Source organism: Leopardus geoffroyi, chromosome C2 (genome assembly GCF_018350155.1).
Source record: "Leopardus geoffroyi isolate Oge1 chromosome C2, O.geoffroyi_Oge1_pat1.0, whole genome shotgun sequence".
NCBI lineage: Eukaryota > Metazoa > Chordata > Mammalia > Carnivora > Felidae > Leopardus > Leopardus geoffroyi.
Window position 1 is genome coordinate 25,596,303 of NC_059333.1, and position 20,429 is coordinate 25,616,731.

General features: G+C 35.8%; 1 protein-coding gene across 1 annotated transcript in view; it reads left to right on the forward strand.

The window, feature by feature from the left end:
* The window catches only part of TMPRSS15 (transmembrane serine protease 15), a 121,976-nt gene that overhangs the window by 39,753 nt on the left and 61,794 nt on the right, over positions 1-20,429 (forward strand). The window contains exons 10-13 of the mRNA XM_045501593.1: positions 497-637; positions 1,257-1,406; positions 17,751-17,856; positions 18,152-18,302. Coding sequence (XP_045357549.1) covers positions 497-637; positions 1,257-1,406; positions 17,751-17,856; positions 18,152-18,302 — 548 coding nt within the window. The remainder of the gene's footprint in view (positions 1-496; positions 638-1,256; positions 1,407-17,750; positions 17,857-18,151; positions 18,303-20,429) is intronic.

The following is a 20,429-nucleotide window of genomic DNA, read 5'->3' on the forward strand; positions in this document are numbered from 1 at the left end:
CCCACTCTATTCTGTCTGGTCCAACCGTTATATGGGTAGAAAGACAAAAAAATACGCTTGCTTCTATTATTGTGACCAAGCTTTAGCCATTATTAGTGTGGCATGAGCAATACCTGATAGAGCCAAATTTTTAGTTTTATAACTGCTTAGTTTATGTGTTTCTTAGAGGAACTTTTTCAATAAAGGGATGCATCTTTTCTTTTTATGAGTATATAGTGTTGTGCAGCTAATAATTAAAAACAAAAATATAGCTTTTTCAAACCATAAATATGTATAATAATTTGAGGTTTTCTAACACTTAGGAGAAAAGATATTTCAATTAACCAATTAATCATTACTAATGCTCATTATACTGAGTGGTATAATATAGATTGATGAATCAATTGATAGAATAATAAATTGATGGATGGACAGAAGGATGGATGGATGGATAGATGGATGAACAGATCTATAAGTATATAATAGTCATTCTTTTTTTTTTTTTTTTTTTTTGTAGCTTCTCTCTGGGAAACCAATCCTGGCACAATTAGGGTCTTTTCCAACCAGGTTACTGCCACCTTCCTTATAGAATCTGATGAAAATGATTATATTGGATTTACTGTGACATATACTGCATTTAATAGCACAGAGCTTAATAGTAAGTATTGTTTATTATTTAGCCTTTGAATTTTAAGATGCTTTAATATTGTAATGGAATTTTAAAAGTAGCAGAATTTAAAGTTTTAGAACAATGTCATAATTTGTTTTATTATGCAGGTTCTTTAATGAGTATCTCATGTATAGCTCTCTCCCCTTGATACTTAGGAAAATTGAGAAATTAGAAAATAGTTCATGTTCTTCAAAAGAATCAAATAATCAATTCCAGAAAAATTACAAAGTTTCATATATGTATACACACACATATGCATAAAATTAATTCTGAGAATATTCCAGAATATTGACCCATATTCTGGGTAAAACAATAGAGATCAGATGTAAAATTAAAGAATACTAAGAAAAAGAAGCTTGCTTTGCTAAAGGCCTACTGAGATATAGGAAGCATATTAATTTAAGACAGTTGGCAACAAAAAGCTATTTTTTTCAACTAAATGGAATGAAACAGAATGAAGATGAATTAAAAAAGACTATGTGCATGACACTTAATTATAGATATACAACACTGTATAAGACTAGATTATTTTTGATGCAATCAGTTACAATTAGTCACACTGTGGACTAAATTTGAAGTATTTTCTTCCTCTTTTTTTAATTCACAGATTATGAGAAAATTAACTGTGATTTTGAAGATGGCTTTTGTTTCTGGGTCCAGGATCTAAATGATGATAACGAATGGGAAAGGATTCAGGGAAACACATTTCCTCCTTTTACTGGACCAAATTTCGACCATACTTTTGGCAATTATTCAGGTATAATTCATATTTAATTCAAAATCAAAGGGAAGCTGGTGTTTTCTGCAGTTTAATGTGAACAGCATTAAATTAAAAATAGTCTTTTCAGATTTTCTTTTTTAAAAAAATCATGGACTAACAAATGTTTTGAAGTGAAAATGGTAATCAAATAGGCCAGCAAATGAGAATATTTCAAAAGATACATTATTTTACCCAGTATATGCATGAAATATGGAAAAGTACACAGAGGCTATTCCAGATAAGACTTAGGTTGTTGGGAGGAGCCAAGATGGCGAAACAGCATGGAAGTTTTTTGTGTGTCTCTTGTCCATGAAATACAGCCAGACCAACACTAAACCGTCCTACACACCTAGAAAACTGATTGGAGGATTAACACAACAATCTGCACAACCTGAACCACAGAATTCAGCAGGTACGTGGTGTGGAGAGGTGAACTTGGGGACAGAAGCCGGTGGCAGGCAGGGAGCGGCGTTTGCAGGTGAAGAGAGGATGGAGACTGGGGGGGGGGGGGAGCATACGGGAAAAGCACCCCTCCCCAAAAGCAGCTGGAGAGAATGGAAAATTGGAAACAGCCACAGGGACTAAACTAAAAAGGGAGAAGGGAGAAAGGAGAAAGGAGAGGGTTTAAATTCCATTAAGACTGTAAACAAGGGGAGCGCAAAGGTTGCAACTCCACAGCTCCCTACCTGGCGGTGCTCGGGTGGGAAGGGCGAATCCTCAGGAGCAGAACGGGGTCCAGGGGGTGCTCGGACCACACGGAGAAAAGCGGTTCCATTGCTGGAAGGACATTTGGTGGAGACTGTTGAAGCCACCTGGTCCCAGCAGATCCCAGAAAACGGCCACATTCGCTTGTGCTGGAACAAGGTCTTTAAGGGTGAAGCCTGGTGCCAGATGTGTGCTGTGATTTCCCATAATCCCTGAAATGCTGCTGCTACACTATCGCTTGAAGTTTTTCTGGGCGGGCTGGCACCTGGCTGCAGTCTCGAGGAACCGGCAGCAGCAGGGTCCCGCAAGCGTTCCTGGGTGCAGCTGGCATTCAGCCATTGCTCGGTGAGACCCTCCCGCAGAGGGGCGGAACGGGTCAAAGCTGCAGTCTTTCCGAAGTAAGGGGCCGGGGAAACAGCCGCATCTGAGACAAAACTCGGCAGAGAGGTACGGCCTGGGGCTTGGTCACGGACAGTGAAGAAGCAGGGAGTGGATGAAACCTGAAGACAGAGGATGGGTGAGCGATTGCTAATCCGGGAGAACAGTTCCGACACTAGAGACTGGATACTTGGGTGACGCAAGGTTCACCTATCCCGCGCATGCGCATATGCATTTACCAGTGCGGCAACAATCCACCCCAGTAGGCTAGCAGCGCCATCTAGAGGAGAATGGAGCCATTACACTGAGCCCCACCCAACTGGACCAACCTCGCTCTTCAAGAACACAAGTCTCACCTCCTACTTAGTTTAAGGACTATAAAGTGCTACATAGTCTGACTTCTAGGGGAAAATGAAGTAATTCCAGTCCTATTTCAATCTGTTAGCAGATCCTTCTATTCAATTTTCTTTCTTTGTTTTTTTCTTCTTTTTTTCTCTTTTACACTACTTTTCTTTTTCTTGAATACAGAAAGAGAAAAAATTCATTTTTATTTTCAATTTTTATTAAAAATATTTTGCTTTAATTTTTTAAATATATTTTTTACTTTTGTGTAAATGTTTTCAAATTCTATCTTACTTCCATCATTTTATTTTAGTCTACTTCAGTGTATTCACCTTTTCAAAATTTCAAATGATTTCCTTTTTTTTTACTTTTTCTTTTTTCTCTTTTTCATTTCTTTTCTTTTCCGTGAATGCAAAGACAAAAACTTCATTTTTACTTTCGATTTCTATTAAAAATATTTTCTTTAATTTTTTTTACTATTTTTTTGCCTATGCAATTTTTTTCAAATTATATTTTACTTCCATCATTTTATTTTAGTCTGCTACAGTGTATTCACTTTTTCAAATTTTCAAACGATTTTTTCTTTTTTCTCTTTTTCATTTCTTTTCTTTTTCTTGAATACAGAAAGAGAAAAATTCATTTTTTATTTTTAATTTTTATTAAAAATATTTTTCTTCAATTTTTTTCTACTATATTCTTTACTTTTGTGTAAATTTTTTCAAATTCTATTTTACTCCCATCGTCTCATTTTAGTCTACTTCCGTGTATTCATTTCTTCAAATTCTCAAACAATTTCCTTCCCCCACCTTTTTTTTCTCTAATCTGTCAAACCACTTTCAACACCCAGACCAAAACACACCTAGGATCTAGCATCATTTATTAGATGTGTGTGTATATGTGTGTTTTTAATTTTTTAATATTAATATTTTTTAATTTTAATTTTTTTAATTTTAATTTTTCTACATCATTAATTCCTTTTCTCCCTTCAAAATGACAAAATGAAGGAATTCACCCCAAAAGAAAGAGCACGCAGAAACGACAGCCAGGGATTTAACCAACACAGATACAAGCAAGATGTCTGAACCAGAATTTAGAATCACAATAATAGGAATACTAGCTAGAGTCAAAAATAGATTAGAATCCCTTTCTGCAGAGATAAAAGAAGTAAAAAATAGAATGAAATAAAAATGCTATAACTGAGCTGCAATCACGTATGGATGCAGAAATGGCAAGGATGGATGAGGCAGAACAGAGAATCAGCGATATAGAGGACAAACTTATAGACAATAATGAAGCAGAAAAAAAGAGGGAGATTAAGGCAAAAGAGCACAATTTAAGAATTAGAGAAATTAGTGACTCATTAAAAAGGAACAACATCAGAATCATAGGGGTCCCAAAAGAGGAAGAGAGAGAAATAGGGGTAGAAGGGGTAGGGGAGCAAATCATAGCAGAAAATTTTCTTAACCTGGGGAAAGACACAGACATCAAAATCCAGGAAGCACAGAGGACCCCCATTAGATTCAACAAACACCAACCATCAACGAGGCATATCATAGTCAAATTCACAAAATACTCAGGCACAGAGAGAATCATGAAAACAGCAAGGGAAAAAAAAGTCCCTAACCTACAAGGGAAGACAGATCAGATTTGCAGCGGACCTATCCACAGAAACTTGGCAGGCCAGAAAAGAGTGGCAGGGTATATTCAATGTGCTGAATCAGAAAAATATGCAGTCAAGAACTCTTTATCCATCAAGACTGTCATTGAAAATAGAAGGAGAGATAAAAAGTTTCCCAGACAAACAAAAATTAAAGGAGTTTGTGACCACTAAACCAGCCCTGCAAGAAATTTTAAGGGGAACTCTCTGAGGGGAGAAAAGATAAAAGAAAGAAAGAAAGAAAGAAAGAAAGAAAGAAAGAAAGAAAGAAAGAAAGACTAGAAAGGACCAGAGAACACCACCAGAAACTCCAACCCTACAAACAACATAATGGCAATAAATTCATGTTTCAGTACTCACTCTAAACATCAATGGACTCAATGCTCCAATCAAAAGACACAGGGTAACAGAATGGATAAGAAAACAAGATCCATCTATATGCTGTTTACAAGAGACCTACTTTAGACCTAAAGACACCTTCAGATTGAAAGTAAGGGGATGGAGAACCATCTATCATGCTAATGGTCAACAAAAGAAAGCTTGAGTAGCCATACTTATATCAGACAATCTAGACTTTAAAATAAACACTGTAACAAGAGATGAAGAAGGGCATTATATTATAATTAAGGGGTCTATCCACCAAGAAGACCTAACAATTGTAAACATTTATGTGCCAAATGTGAAAACACCCAAATATATAAATCAATTAATCACAAACATAAAGACACTCATTGATAGTGATACCATAATAGTAGGGGACTTCAACACCCCACTCACAGCAATGGACAGATCATCTAATCAAAAAATCAACAAGGAAACAATGGCTTTGAATGCCACACTGGACCAGATGGACTTAACAGATATATTCAGAATATTTCATCCTAAAGCAACAAAATATACATTCTTCTCCAGTGCACATGGAACGTTCTCCAAAATAGACCATATACTGGGACACAAATCAGTCTTAAGTAAGTACAAAAAGATTGAGATCATACTGTTCATATGTTCAGACAACAACGCTATGAAACTCGAAATTAACCACAAGAAAAAATTTGGAAAGGTAACAAAAACTTGGAGACTGAAGAACATCCTATTAAAGAATGAATGCGCTAACCAAGCAGTTAAAGAGGAAATTAAAAAGTATATGGAAGTCAATGAAAATAATAACACCACAACCCAGAACCTCTGGGACACAGCAAGGCAGTCATAAGAGGAAAGTATATAGCAATCCGGGGCATCCTAAAGAAGGAAGAAAGATCTCAGATACACAACCAAACTTACATCTTAAGGAGCTAGAAAAAGAACAGCAAATAAAACCCAAAACCAGCAGAAGACAGGAAATAAAAAAGATCAGAGCAGAAATTAATGCTATCAAAACCAAAAAGACAGTAGAACAGATTAATGAAACCAGAAGCTGGTTCTTTCAAAGAATTAACAAACTTGATAAACCACGAGTCAGTTTGATCAAAAAAAAAAAAAAAAAAAAAAAAAAGGAAAGGACCCAAATAAATAAAACCAAGAATGAAAGAGGAGAAATCACAACCAACACAGCATAAATAAAACAATAATAAAAGAATATTATGAGAAATTATATGCCAATAAAATGGGCCATCTGGAAGAAATGGACAAATTCCTAGAAACATATACACTACCAAAACTGAAACAGGAAGAAATAGAAAATTTGAACAGACCCATAACCAGTAAGGAAATCGAATTAGTAATCAAAAATCTCCCAAAAAACAAGAGTCCAGGGCCAGATGGTTTTCCAGGGAAATTCTACCAAACATTTAAGGAACAGTTAACACCTATTCTCTTGAAGCTGTTCCAAAAAATAGAAATGGAAGGAAAACTTCCAAACTCTTTCTGTGAAGCCAGCATTACCTTGATTCCAAAATCAGAGACCCCATTAAAAAGGAGAACTATAGACCAATTTCCCTGATGAACATGGATGCAAAAATCCTCAACAAGATATTAGCCAACCGGATCCAACATTAGAAAAATTATTCACTACGACCAAGTGGGATTTATACCTAGGATTCAGGGCTGGTTCAATATCTGTAAAACAATTAACGTGATTCATCACATCAATAAAAGAAAGGACAAGAACCACATAATCCTATCAAAGATGCAGAGAAAGCATTTGACAAAATACAGCATCCTTTCTTGATAAAAACCCTCAAGAAAGTAGGGATAGAAGGAGCAAACCTCGAGATCATAAAAGCCATATATGAACAACCCAATTCTAATATCATCTTCAATGGGAAAAAACTGAGAGCTTTCCCCCTAAGGTCAGGAACAAGACAGGGATGTCCACTCTCACCACTGTTATTCAATATAATATTGGAAGTCTTAGCCTCTGCAATCAGACAACACAAAGAAATAAAAGGCATCCAAATCGGCCAGGAGGAGGTCATTCACTCTATTCGGATGACACGATACTCTATATGGAAAACCCAAAAGATTCCACCAAAAAACTGCTAGAACTGATTCATGAATTTGGCAAAGTTGCAGGATATAAAATCAACGCACAGCAATAGGTTGCATTCCTATGCACCAACAATGAAGCGACAGAAAGAGAAATCAAGAAATGATTCCATTTATAGTTGCACAAAAAACCATAAAATACCTAGGAATAAATCTAACCAAAGAGGTGAAAAATCAATACACTGAAAACTGTAGAAAGCTTATGAAAGAAATTGAAGAAGACACAAAAAGATGGAAAAAGATTCCATGCTCCTGGATAAGAAGAACAAATATTGTTAAAATGTCGATACTACCCAAAGCAATCTACATATTCAATGCATCCCTATCAAAATAACGCCAGCATTCTTCACAGAGCTAGAACAAATAATCCTAAAATTTGTATGGAACCAGAAAAGACCCAAATAGCCAAAGCGATCTTGAAAAAGAAAACCAAAGCAGGAGGCATCACAATCCCAGACTTCAAGCTATACTACAAAGCTGTCATCATCAAGACAGTATGATACTGGCACAAGAACAGGCAATCAGATCAGTGGAACAGAATAGAGAACCCAGAAATGGACCCACAAACTTATGGCCAACTAATCTTTGACAAAGCAGGAAAGAATATCCAATGGAATAAAGACAGTCTGTTCAGCAAGTGGTGCTGGGAAAACTGGGCAGCAACATGCAGAAAAATGAACCTGGACCACTTTCTTACACCATACACAAAAGTAAACTCAAATTGGATGAAAGGCCTCAGTGTAAGACAGGAAGCCATCAAAATCCTCGAGGAGAAAGCAGGCAAAAACCTCTTTCATCTTGGCCGCAGCAACTTCTTACTCAACACGTCTCTAGAGGCAAGGGAAACAAAAGCAAAAATGAACTATTGGGACCTCATCAAAATAAAAAGCTTCTGCACAGCAAAGGAAACCATCAGCAAAACTAAAAGGCAACTGACAGAATGGGAGAAGAATTGCAAATGACATATCAGATAAAGGGTTAGTATCCAAAATCTACAAAGAACTTATCCAACTCAACACCCAAAAATCCAGTGAAGAAATGGGCAAAAGACATGAATAGATGCTTCTTCAAAGAAGACATCCAGATGGCCAACCGACACATGAAAAAATACTCAACATCACTCATCATCAAGGAAATACAAATCAAAACCACCATGAGATACTACCTTATACCTGTCAGAATGGCTAACTTTAACAACTCAGGCAACAACAGATGTTGGTGAGAATGCAGAGAAAGAGGATCTCTTTTGCATTGTTGGTGGGAATGCAAGCTGGTGTAGCCACTCTGGAAAACAGTATGGAGGTTCCTTTAAAAACTAAAAATAGAACTACCCTACGACCCAGCAATTGCACTACTAGACATTTATCCTCAGGATACAGGTGTGCTGTTTTGAAGGGACACATGCACCTCCATGTTTATAGCAGCACTATCAACAATAGCTGAAGTATGGAAAGAGCCCAAATGTCCATTGATGGATGAATGGATAAAGAAAATGTGGTGTATATATATACAATGGAGTATTACTCGGCAATCAAAAAGACTGAAATCTTGCCATTTGCAACTATGTAGATGGAACTGGAGGGTATTATGCTACATGAAATTAGTCAGGGAAAGACAAAAATCATGACTTAACTCATATGAGGACTTTAAGAGACAAATCAGATGAACATAAGGGAAGGAAAACAAAAATAATATAAAAACAGGGAGGGGGACAAAACAGAAGAGACTCATAAATATGGAGAACAAACTGAGAGTTACTGGAGGGGTTGTGGGAGGGGATGGGCTAAATGTGTAAGGGGCACTAAGGAATCTACTCCTGAAATCATTGTTGCACTATATGCTAACTAATTTGGATGTAAATTTTAAAAAATAAAAAATAAAAGCAGTTAAAAAAAAAGACATAGGTTTTTGTCCTAGATTTACCACTAATTATTTACTAACTGGATGCATAGGAGACAATCAACTTTCCTGAACTTTGGTTTACTTTGCCGTTATTTCATTTTCTGATTGTTTATTGTTAGCATATAGAAATACAGTTGAGTTTTGTATATTGGTCTTGGACCCTGCAACTTTGCTGAATTTGTTTACTAACTCTGATAGTTTTTAAAGATTTTCCTACAATTTTCAGTATACAAGGTCATGCTATCTTAGAATGCAGATATAGAGATAGATCTCCTTCTTCTGAAGAACTGTCTTAGTCTGCTTAGTCTGTGTAAGCCTTTATGACAGAATACCAAGACCGCTTGGCTTAAACAATAATTGATTTCTGACAGTTTTGGAGATTGGAAGTCTGTGGTCAGGGTGGCGCCATGGACAGGTTCTGATGAGAACACTCTTCCTGGGCCACAGCCACCTGCCCTGACACTGTGTCCTCACACAACAGAGAGAGACAGAGAGTCAGGGAGAGACAGAGACAGAGCACTGTCTCTTATTTCTTCTCATAAGGTCACTAATCCCATCATGAGGGATTCACATTCATGACCAAATTACCCACCTCCAAACACCGTCACAAGATGAGTAGGGTTTCAATATATAAATTGTGGAGACACAAACATCAGTCATAGAAAAAAGACTGTGGAAGAGCTGATTCTAAAGCATGGTCCTGAGAGAAATGGTTGTGATTAGTAAATACCTCTTCATGTGAATATCAGTTGGATTTCAGGTAGAAAGATAACATTGGAGACGATAATAGTTGATGGAGAAGTCCAGAAATCATGGGGAATTATCAGAAGATAAGGAAATCATACTGGGAAGACTGCTCATGAAAACCTTAGAAGCATGTATTTATAATACCAAATTAATCACTGAATGGAGAGTTCAAATCTAGAAGTAATGCATATTTTACAAAGTAAGGAAAATTACAGAAAGGGCAGAATAGCAATTTTGGAATTTAGCCAATTTTCTTAAACAAAATCCATCCAACAATATGACTTGTCAATAGGTTACGGATGAGAATATGGTTCAACTCCAAAAACACATATTATAATCTGCCTCTAACCTGATAGGGCTCTAGGCATTGAACACACAGATCTCATATCACTACTTATCACCATAAAGCCTGTCTGGAACCTCCAAGTCAAAATCTTTCTTTCTGTTAAGCATTTTAAACACCTCTTTTGTTTTTCCTGTTATGTAGTATTACATTTTCTTACTTATTTTTTTCTTTTCACTACAGTATTCTCTTCAGAAATGAGGAACTTGTCTTTTTCATCTTTGAATTCCTAGTGCCTTCTCAGTGCCTGAATCTAATTAACATGTAAAAATATTTGGATATATGAATGAATGTCTTCAACTCTGACTCAATAAGTAATTTCTGAATGAGTTATTGACTGTGAGAAATTGCTTGTAACATAAAAATAACCTGGTGACATGTGCATTTAAATATATTATCAATGCCGGGATGCCTGTGTGGCTCAGTCAGCGAAGTATCCAACTTTGGCTCAGGTCATGATCTGATGGTTCCTGAGTTTGAGCCCCGCATCAGGAATCTGTGCTGACAGCTCAGAGCCTGGAGCCTGCTTCCCTCTCTCCTTCTCTCTCTGCCCATCCCCTGCTTGCACTGTCTCTCTCTCTCTCTCTCTCTGAGAATAAATAAACATTAAAAAAATGTCTTTTAAATATATTATCAGTGGCCACTTCTATTGCAGACATCAATATTCTCATTTTCATAACCTAAAAAGTAAATAGCTGATTTAATGTCTATTGGGAATGACATCTGGAAAGAGGACATTAAAGAGTTTGTTTTCTCAGGGCAAAAATGTATCTGACTAGTCCTGTTCCTTTGGACAATGGCCTCCCTGGAATAACAAAATATGGCTCATCACACTACTTCAACTTGATCAAAATATTGCATAATAAAAAATGACTACTTTTGATCTATTTTTAATCTATTTCTATAGTCATCATTAAAAGCCCCAGTTGAATAATTCTTCCACTCCTTTACTCAAGAAATATTTTTTTGAGCCCCAGTACCTATTCAAGGCACTCAGTATACATCTTTGAGTAAAACGAAACCAGATTTTCTGAGATTATGTAACATATATAGTAAGGGGGAAAATTTTTTAATTTAAATACTTAACAAAATAGAAACTAAGCAATCTGCATGACAAATAATTACAATTTGTGGGTATTGTAAATATGAATGAGTGCTCTGAGAAAATGTAGAGTTTGGTAAGGACGGCGGGTAGGGCAGGTGTGCAGGAGTGCTGGTGTAGACTAAAAGAGGGTGATCAGTTGGATCTCATAGAAAAGTGACAATCAAAAGAAAACTTTATGGAATGGAAGGAATTGACTATATAGATTATTCCAGACAAGGAAGAAGAAGAGCAAAAACTTTAAAGGGAGTATGCCTGACCTATTTGAAAAAAAGCTAGGAGGCCAGCATGGCTGATGTGGAATAAACAGGGCCAGTGGAGTGCAGATAATGATGGGTCTTCTATAGCTTTGGCTCTTTCCTTAGTGAAATGAAGAGTTATTGGAGGTTCTTGAGCATAGAAGTGATAGGATTCACACTGGCTCGTAGAATAGTGAATAGAAGGGCAAGAGTGTTGTCAGGGAGACCAGAGGAGAGTTATCACCCCACCCAGAGAAGAGGCCATAGGACTTTCAGATCAGTGGGACCAGATACAGTAAGAAGAGGTCAGGTTCTGAAAGGAAAGGCAACAGGATTCTGCTAAATTAGTTACCGATACAGAGGTCTGAACAAAAATGTGTTCTGTGTAGCTGGCCAATCCCATTAGACCAAACATGTTTAGTATTGAAAATAATGACATGCATAGTATAATACATAGTTACTCTTCTTTGAATAAGTGATTTCCCAGAGCCTGATCTCTATGGATAAATTAGTAATCTGCACAGCTAAAGACTAACCCCAAAGCGATAATCACCCCAGCCCACTGAAGAAGCCTGGTCTAAAACAGTTAAATCATTTGACCAGTTTTTGTCTTTATTGTAAAAAAAAAAAAAAAAAAAATGTCTGTACCACACTTGGACAAGAGTAGTTAGAGGAAAGTACAGAAAGCATTTATATCTATTGACTATGACAGATACCTTTTATGTAGTTGAAGTCTTTGATGTTCAAATGATCATTTTTCTACTTTTATGTCATCATAATAAGAGATAAAATAATTCCACTGATATTTGAAGAATAGAAGTACATTACAGGTGAAAAATGGTTTCAGCTTGCCAACAGATTAAATAACTAAAGAAATAAGATGAAAATGACCACAGTGAAACAGGTTGAATGTCAGGTGAAAATTTTAAATAGTTGGGTCGGAAATGGAGTCTCAGGAGAAAGTCATGTAGCAGGAGTTATTTAAAATGAGACAAGTCAGAGCGGTTCAGAGCCCAGCAGAGGCAGTGGTGTAATGAGAATGGATGATAGGATTTAATAGGTTCTCTCCAACTCTCCTACCAGTGATTTCATAATCTACCAGACATTCCCCGCCCCCAGGGGCATTTTTCTTCCAACCTGCTTTTTTATGTGTCAGAACATCCTACCTCTGAAATGGAAGAGAATTAAATCTCTCCTGCTGTTCCTCTTATCCATGCAGGGGATTTTTGTTCTTTGCCTTCACTTTAAATGACAGAAAAGTCTAAATGAAACAGATAAACTTTGAATTAACATTGCTTTAGGGAAGAACATCTAAGCCCCTTAACTTTTCGGTTCCTTCTAAAGAACTGTCTCCTGGTAGAGCACCGGCTCCAAATGTGTGCAGTGTGGATGCTCAGAGTTTCTCTGTACCTCTTAGAAGCAAAGGGAGTCAGTGGAAATGGTGGCACTGATACAGGGCGGCATCTTGGGGAGCTCAGAAGTGGTTCCTTTGTTCAGAACATTCAGGGAAAATGAGGTCAGTAACAGGTGAAAACTTCAGAAATGTAGGGGTCACAAAAGGGCTAGACAGCTCAAAGCAAGTGTTTCTTTGTTGGTCTTTCTCGGAGAAATCCTAATTGTTTCTAATGCTCAGGGGCTAGTGTAGTGTAGTGGTAAAACATCATTAAAATAGAGACTCTGAAGCCAGCTAGGTTTAAATCAGCTCTGCCCTTTAGGCAAGGTATCTGTCCTCTTTGCCTCAGTTCCCTCATCTAGGTAGTGGGCTGATGATAATAGGATCTGACTTTAGAGGCATATTTTGAACATTAAATTGGTTACTATGTTTACAAAAAATAAGTAAATAAATATAATAAGAAAATGGCAAGCAAAAAGTGCTGTAGAAATGCTAGGGATTATAACTATTTTCTTTTCATGTTGCAAAAGCATTCAACAGATAAAAATTGACTGCAGAACTGTTTTCAGTGTTAGGCTAGGGAGAAAAATAGTTATACTGTTCAATTTTTGAAAGTATATTAAGCCTTTTAGATATCTGCATTTCATGTAGCACAGATACTTTCTTCTAACATAAGTATGACTTTAGTGTTTTCAAAGTAATATTTGTCTTTATTCCCTTAGCTTTCCTGTGATGTTGAATTTTAGGAAATTCATTAATAGAAAGTCTATTAATATTGATAGACTTGACTTTGAAGCATTCTGTAATGTAAAACTTACAATATTTATCTCCTAGGTTCAGTTAATTTTACATAGGTGCTCACAACCCACAAAACGGTTTGTTTCAGGCTAATTTCCTCTTGAGAGGGATCTCCAAGTTTCCACAAAGTTCTACAGACTGTCCAGCTGCTGCTGTGTCTATATCACATTAGCACGTGTCCAACACTTTTTCTCCTTTTACTTGAGGTGTTGGGTGTGAAACAGTTAGGTTTGGTTCATGGGGAAATAAGCAGTAAAAGGGACAGAAAGAAGGAAGAAAAACCAAAGCTCCACAAACAGGTTCATTATATGCTTAGGCTAACAAAATAAATTCAATCTTCTGGGTTTTAAGCTATGAGGCTAATTGAAGAGTTCTTGAAGACATTTCAAGAAATTTGTAAGATTTTAGAAGAAATTATCATTTCACCATAGAAATTCCCATGTGATTATGAAAAACATCTATCTAATCATTCCTTTTGTGTATTACTTTAACAAATTTAAAATGAACAAGTCAAATTGGTGTAATAAGAATAAATTAAGCAACATTCAGCTAATCCATATTGAAAATTCAAAAATGAACCAAGTGTATTTTTCTCCCCAAATCTAACAGTTTTAAAGGTCACATATGAATATGAATATAATACACAGTAAAATAGACTAAGTGAGGAGCATCTGGGTGGCTAAGTCAGTTAAGCATCTGACTCTTGTTTTCTGCTCAGGTCATGATCTCACAGTTCGTGAGCTGGAAGGAGCCCATGTGGTGCTTTACGCCGACAGTACAGAACATGCTCAGGATTCTCTCTCCACCCTCTCTCTCTCTCAGCCTCTCTCTCTCTCAAAAGAAATAAACTAAAAAAAAGAAAAGAAAAGAAAAACAGATAAACTAAGTGACATCAGAGAAAGTACATGTGCAGCAGACAATTCAAAAGGAGTGGACACATATGATTGGGAGGATCAATAAGCACTTTCTAAAGGAAATGGCAATATGAGCTAAATGATTTCAAAAAATTAGTAAGATTTTGACAAGTACAATCATAAGGAGATGTAGAGGGACAGAAAAACGGGGGGAAAAAGGCCCATATGTCTTAACATTTCTGGGGGGTGAAAAAAATCAAAATAATGTAATTTTGTAGAAGTGCTACCTGTAAATAGATGAATTATAAGAACTATGGCTAGAAAATGACACTGAAGTCATAGTATAGTAGCTTCAACCATCATTGTAAATTTATGTTTGTTTAGTAGGAAATAAACAGATGGTAAATAAGGGACCAATTAGATTGTGCAGAAGGAGGCATTATAGGGCAAGGATGGAAGAGGTGAAGAATTCTCATAGAGAGTTAGAGAACTATGAATGAGACACACTTAAAAATAAATAGTGTCAATGATATTATAACTTAAATTATACTCCCAAGGTATTACGTCCTTATTAGTCCACCTGCTAAGATACTCCAACAGAAATATTGTGGGAACTTCTGGTTTCCATATTCTGAGTGGAACCAGATGGATGTACAACTGAGAGCTTATCAAATGTGAGGCAATTGAAATTGTGCCATATTAAAATTATTGAAGGCCAAAAGGATGAAAAAAAGCTTGAGAAGACTTAGAAAAGTCAAAATAGTAGCTTAAACATTTGTAGTTAACATAAATTCATTTATCCTTAATGGGCTGAGGAGGAAAATTTGAAAAAATAAGCACATGATAACTTACTCTTAGAAAAGAAAAGAATTTTCTAATTGTGTTGAAATGGAATGGGCTGCCTTGAATGCAATGATTCCTGCAAATCTGACAAATGTTAAAGACAGGCAAATGACCCCCACAGGAAAATATTGTAGATGAAATTTAAGGACATGAGGTAGACAAGTAAATTTTTATGTAAACAATATTCTATTTTAAAAATTCGTAATTTTATGAAGAATTTTCTTCATCTTCTGATTTGTTAAGTAGAGAATTTAGCTGATATCACAGAAATATTTAATATATTATTTTTCCATTTTTATTATTGTATATTTATTAATGTTATTTTATGTTATATTCCAAAACATGCAATTCTATGTGATATGTAATATATTGTGTTTTTTAAAATGTATTTATGCAAAATTCATAAGGTACTATGATCCACATGATTAATAGTTTTATCTGAACAGTGGTACAAAACCCATAGTGTCATGATATCTTTATCAGACTAAAAATCCCATATATATTACTGCTCAATGAGTAAACAATAGGTTCAAAATATTTCTTATAACTAATTGACTATGAACGTGGCCAAACATAAATAGAAGCACAATAGTTTTCATGGTATATAATTGCTGCTAACTAGAAATATTTCTGAACAAGGTACCCATTTCACTATTGATTCATGGCATTCAATAGTATTTTAATCATTTCCTCCCCAACTATATTATAATCAACTAAAATTAAGGTCAATTCAAATGGGTTTTGGAATTTGGCATTTAAAGGATGGACTCTGGATCATCTCCTATGTTACATTTTTTATTAGGTTGAATAATTGAGCACTAACTGTAAAGCTAAAATAAGTACTCATGAAATGCCACAGCCTTATATAAAGTATTAGTAACATGTTAATATAAAATGTTAAACATTCATTCATTTCCATTTTACATTTTATAATCTAAGTCGAGTGAATGTACTTAATATTACATTTATTAATATATTTGACTATGCAGTTAAGCGTCGACTTTGGCTCAGGTCACGATCTCATGGTTTGTGAGTTCAAGCCCCACGTGGGACTCTGTGCTGACAGCTCAGAGCCTGGAGCCCACTTTGGATTCTGTGTCTCCCTTTCTCTCTGCTCCTCCCCTGCTCACACACTCTCTTTCTCTCCTTCAAAAATAGTATACACTCAAAAATTTTTTTTAAATATATATACTTGACTATGATTTCACCTTGATAAAAGACTAATTTATTCTGAATTTTTTGCCTTACTTACCTACATATAAATTGATATATCTATTGGCAGTTTTACTAGTACTTTACTTTGTATCTTGTCCTTATGCTGCATGTTGTAAATGAATGAGTTGAATTTTATACAGCATTGCTTTTAAAAATTTCTGTTGGGGCGCAGCTTTGTGGCTCAGTTGGTTAAGCGGCTCAGGTCATGATCTCACAGACCATGAGTTTGAGCCCCGCATCGGGCTCTATGCTGGCAGCTCAGAGCCTGGAGCCTGCTTCAGATTCTGTGTCTCCCTCTCTCTCTGCCCCTCCCCTGTTCATGCTCTGTTTCTCTGTCTCTCAAAAATAAATAAAAACATTAAAAAAAATAAGTAAAAATAAATAAATAAATAAATAAATAAATAAATAAATAAATAAAAATTTCTGTTGGAAAGCACAAAGAGAGAACATGCTTGATTTCAAATAAGCACTAAATTTCAGTATTTCATAAAAAAATAACATTCTAATAAAATTAGATTTACCCAATACATCATTTGCTTTATCTCATATTTTGTTACATGATTCCTGCTTTCTGTCATAATATATAAGCTGCAAACTAAGAATAAAATAAATAAATTTCCCTAAGAAAGTGTTCAAGATGATCTCACTCAAGCAACTCTTTCCACACTTCAAATAACTCAAATCATTGGTTGGAATAATGAATTCCAGACCAGAAAGGACTTTATGCAGTGGCTTGAGCTATTATAGAAAGCTTTTATGTAGATTAGCATGCTTCCTGCTCTTCTGTGATCTGATTAGTTCTCATTCAAAGAAATATAAAAGATGAAACCATTATAAAATCAGGTAACTTCTTATAGAGAGAAATGCAGTATAGTCCATGAAAGAAAAAACTGACTGTCTTTGAAACTCTTAACATTGCCTTCAAATTTGTGCATAAATACTTGCATATATCATGAGTTAATCCAGTAGCATATCTAAATACTCTCATGTACTCATTGTCTCTAAAGAAGGGAATTGATCAAAACATGTAGTAAATGGGCATTTAGATATGATAATATGATGAAATAATCATTTGGACTCATAAAAAGTCAGAGATTGATATACCTTTAGTGATACTCCAATTCAAGGGTCTTGTTTTATAAATTGGGAAGTTGAGAGTTGAGTTCCTAAATACTAATTTTTATGGCAGAGATAGTGCCCTCTGGATTCACATCTACTGCCCTTTCCGTCTTTACATTTTTACCTTAAAGTTGCTCTTTTCTGCTTATACATGATGTATCTCACACAGTGAAATTGCTGAAATTTAAATGAAGTAAAACTTTTTTTGTTGTTTTTATAGGATTTTACATTTCCACCCCAACTGGACCAGGAGGGAGACGAGAAAGAGTAGGGCTCTTAAGTCTCCCTTTAGACCCCACTTTGGAACCAGTCTGCCTCAGTTTCTGGTATGTCATAGACATATGTGGAAATAAATACTGCCTTATTTAATGAGTAACATTGCCTTTGTCACATTGCCAGACTCTGATTTTACTAAGGCTCCCAAGTTTTAATTCATTTGCTATTATTTATCCAATAGATAAAATAGCAAAATGATGGGAGACTCCCTCCCCTTCTCTAGGAACTCTCTCACTCAAGGAAAAATAGAGTATTTCAGAGAAAGTAAAGGATTTAGAAAAATCCTAAGTTCCATTTATTCTAATATTGTAGAAATCCAATAATTTCTGCTTGTTTCCCAATTAGGTATTATATGTATGGTGAAAATGTCTATAAATTAAGCATTAATATCAGCAGTAACCAAAACATGGAGAAGACAGTTTTCCAAAAGGAAGGAAATTATGGAGAAAATTGGAATTATGGACAAGTAACATTAAATGAAACAGTGGAATTTAAGGTTGGCAAAATACCTTGTGATTTATAATCATGTATTTGTGTTCTACAAATGGTGATACAATTATAATCTAAGGTAACATGATGAAAAAATTATTTTTTTCTGAATATAGCCAAGTCACTTTTTATACTTGCTTCATCTTTTTTTTTAATTTTGAGTGCCTACATTTTCATTTGTCCATTCATTTATTTAAAACCACTTATAGTGGGGCGCCTGGATGGCGCAGTCGGTTAAGCGTCCGACTTCAGCCAGGTCACGATCTCGCGGTCCGTGGGTTCGAGCCCCGCGTCGGGCTCTGGGCTGATGGCTCGGAGCCTGGAGCCTGTTTCCGATTCTGTGTCTCCCTCTCTCTCTGCCCCTTCCCCGTTCATGCTCTGTCTCTCTCTGTCCCAAAAATAAATAAACGTTGAAAAAAAAAAAAAAAACCACTTATAGAAAAACAACTTACTGCATGAAACTATTGCTTATAATGAGCGATAAAATCCATAGAAACTTTGTGATCTATTTCAGTTTTCTTCAGCAACTTTCTAGCACAAGTCGACCATGTCTTCCCATGTCCCCTACATACCAAGGACTTCAGCTTTCACAAACACTACCTAGATCAACCCTGCACTTTCTAGGGAATCATCCTTTCCTATTAGAACATCCACACCCATCAGTATCCATCCACCTTGCCTTACTTTGACTTAATCTATATATTTCCTTTAGAAACAAATTGTACAAGCTATATCATTGGGGAGTTTCTGATCATTTATTTCACATTAAAGTGGATTAATTTTTCAGATAACAGCTTAATGTGTTCTCTTCCTAAGGGTGTTTGCAATTAAAATACAGGATAATACAGGCTAATAGTCAGACCAAATTAACAATGTTTGAATCGGGTCATTTCAGACAAGAGAGTGTAACTCTCAGTAGGTGTCTGTTTGGACAGACATCGTCATTGTGAAGGCTTCAGTTCGCCCCTGTGATTTCATGTAAGGCAGGCAATAATCAACCACACTTGTCTGCATTCCTTCCATTTTTCTTTCTGCTGAAGTCTTTTTTATTTTTTCTGTGAAGTTTTCTTCTCCAACTTCGTTTTCTGATAATTCGGAGAAGAATAGCGGAAAATAGGACATCAAGGGAACTAGGAAATGGCAGAAGCAGGAAAATAAGTATGGTACCCGACTTGTCCACAGAGGATATGTTCTAAGACCCCCATGGATGCCTGAAAACATAGATACTATCAAACCCTATATATACTGTGTACTTTTCTATAAATACATACCTACAAAAAAGTTTCATTTATTAATTATACTCAGTAAGAGATTAACAAAAATAATTAAAAAAAAAGAACAATTACAACAATATACCATAACAAAAGTAATGTGAATCTGGCCTCTCACTCTCTCTCAAAATACGTTATTGTACTTTATTCACCCTTCTTATGATGATGTGAGATGATAAAATGCCTATGTGATGAGATGAAGTGAAGTGAATGTTATAGGCATTGTGACATGGCCTTATGCTGCTACTGACCTTCTAACAATACCGAAGAAAGATCATCTATTTCAGAACTTGGTTGACCATGAGGATCTGAAATGGCAGAAAGTAATACCTCAGATAAGGGGGGACAGCTGCATTGCAGTGGCAAAATCTGTCTCAACTCATTAAACATTTTTTTAAAGTAGTATAACTCCACCCACTTCTTCCAAGTTAGCTTATCAGGCAGAATGAGAGCAGCAAGTTCAACAAATAGTTGCACCTTCCCTCTGCCACTTTGTTATGAAATCTTAAGTCACTTTAGTCTCTTTGAAATTCAACCTGCACGTACATGAAAGGGAGAAAATAATCCTTCTTTGGAGTTATGTCTAGCATAAAGTAGGTAGGATGAATGAACAAATGCGTGAATGGATGACTGTATAATAGTGTTGAAAGAATTAAATGAGATAATGTATACAATGTGCCTTGCATAGCAATTAGCGTATAGCAGGTATTCTGTTTATGTCTTTCCTACAGAAGAGGATCCAGGAAAGTTCAGCTAAAATACTCACTGTCCTTAAGAACCTAATATGTTTCATCTGACCACTTGAAACTTTCTTCCAAGTCTGGGTCTGTGTCCTCTGGGCATTACCCTCACACAGGATCTCA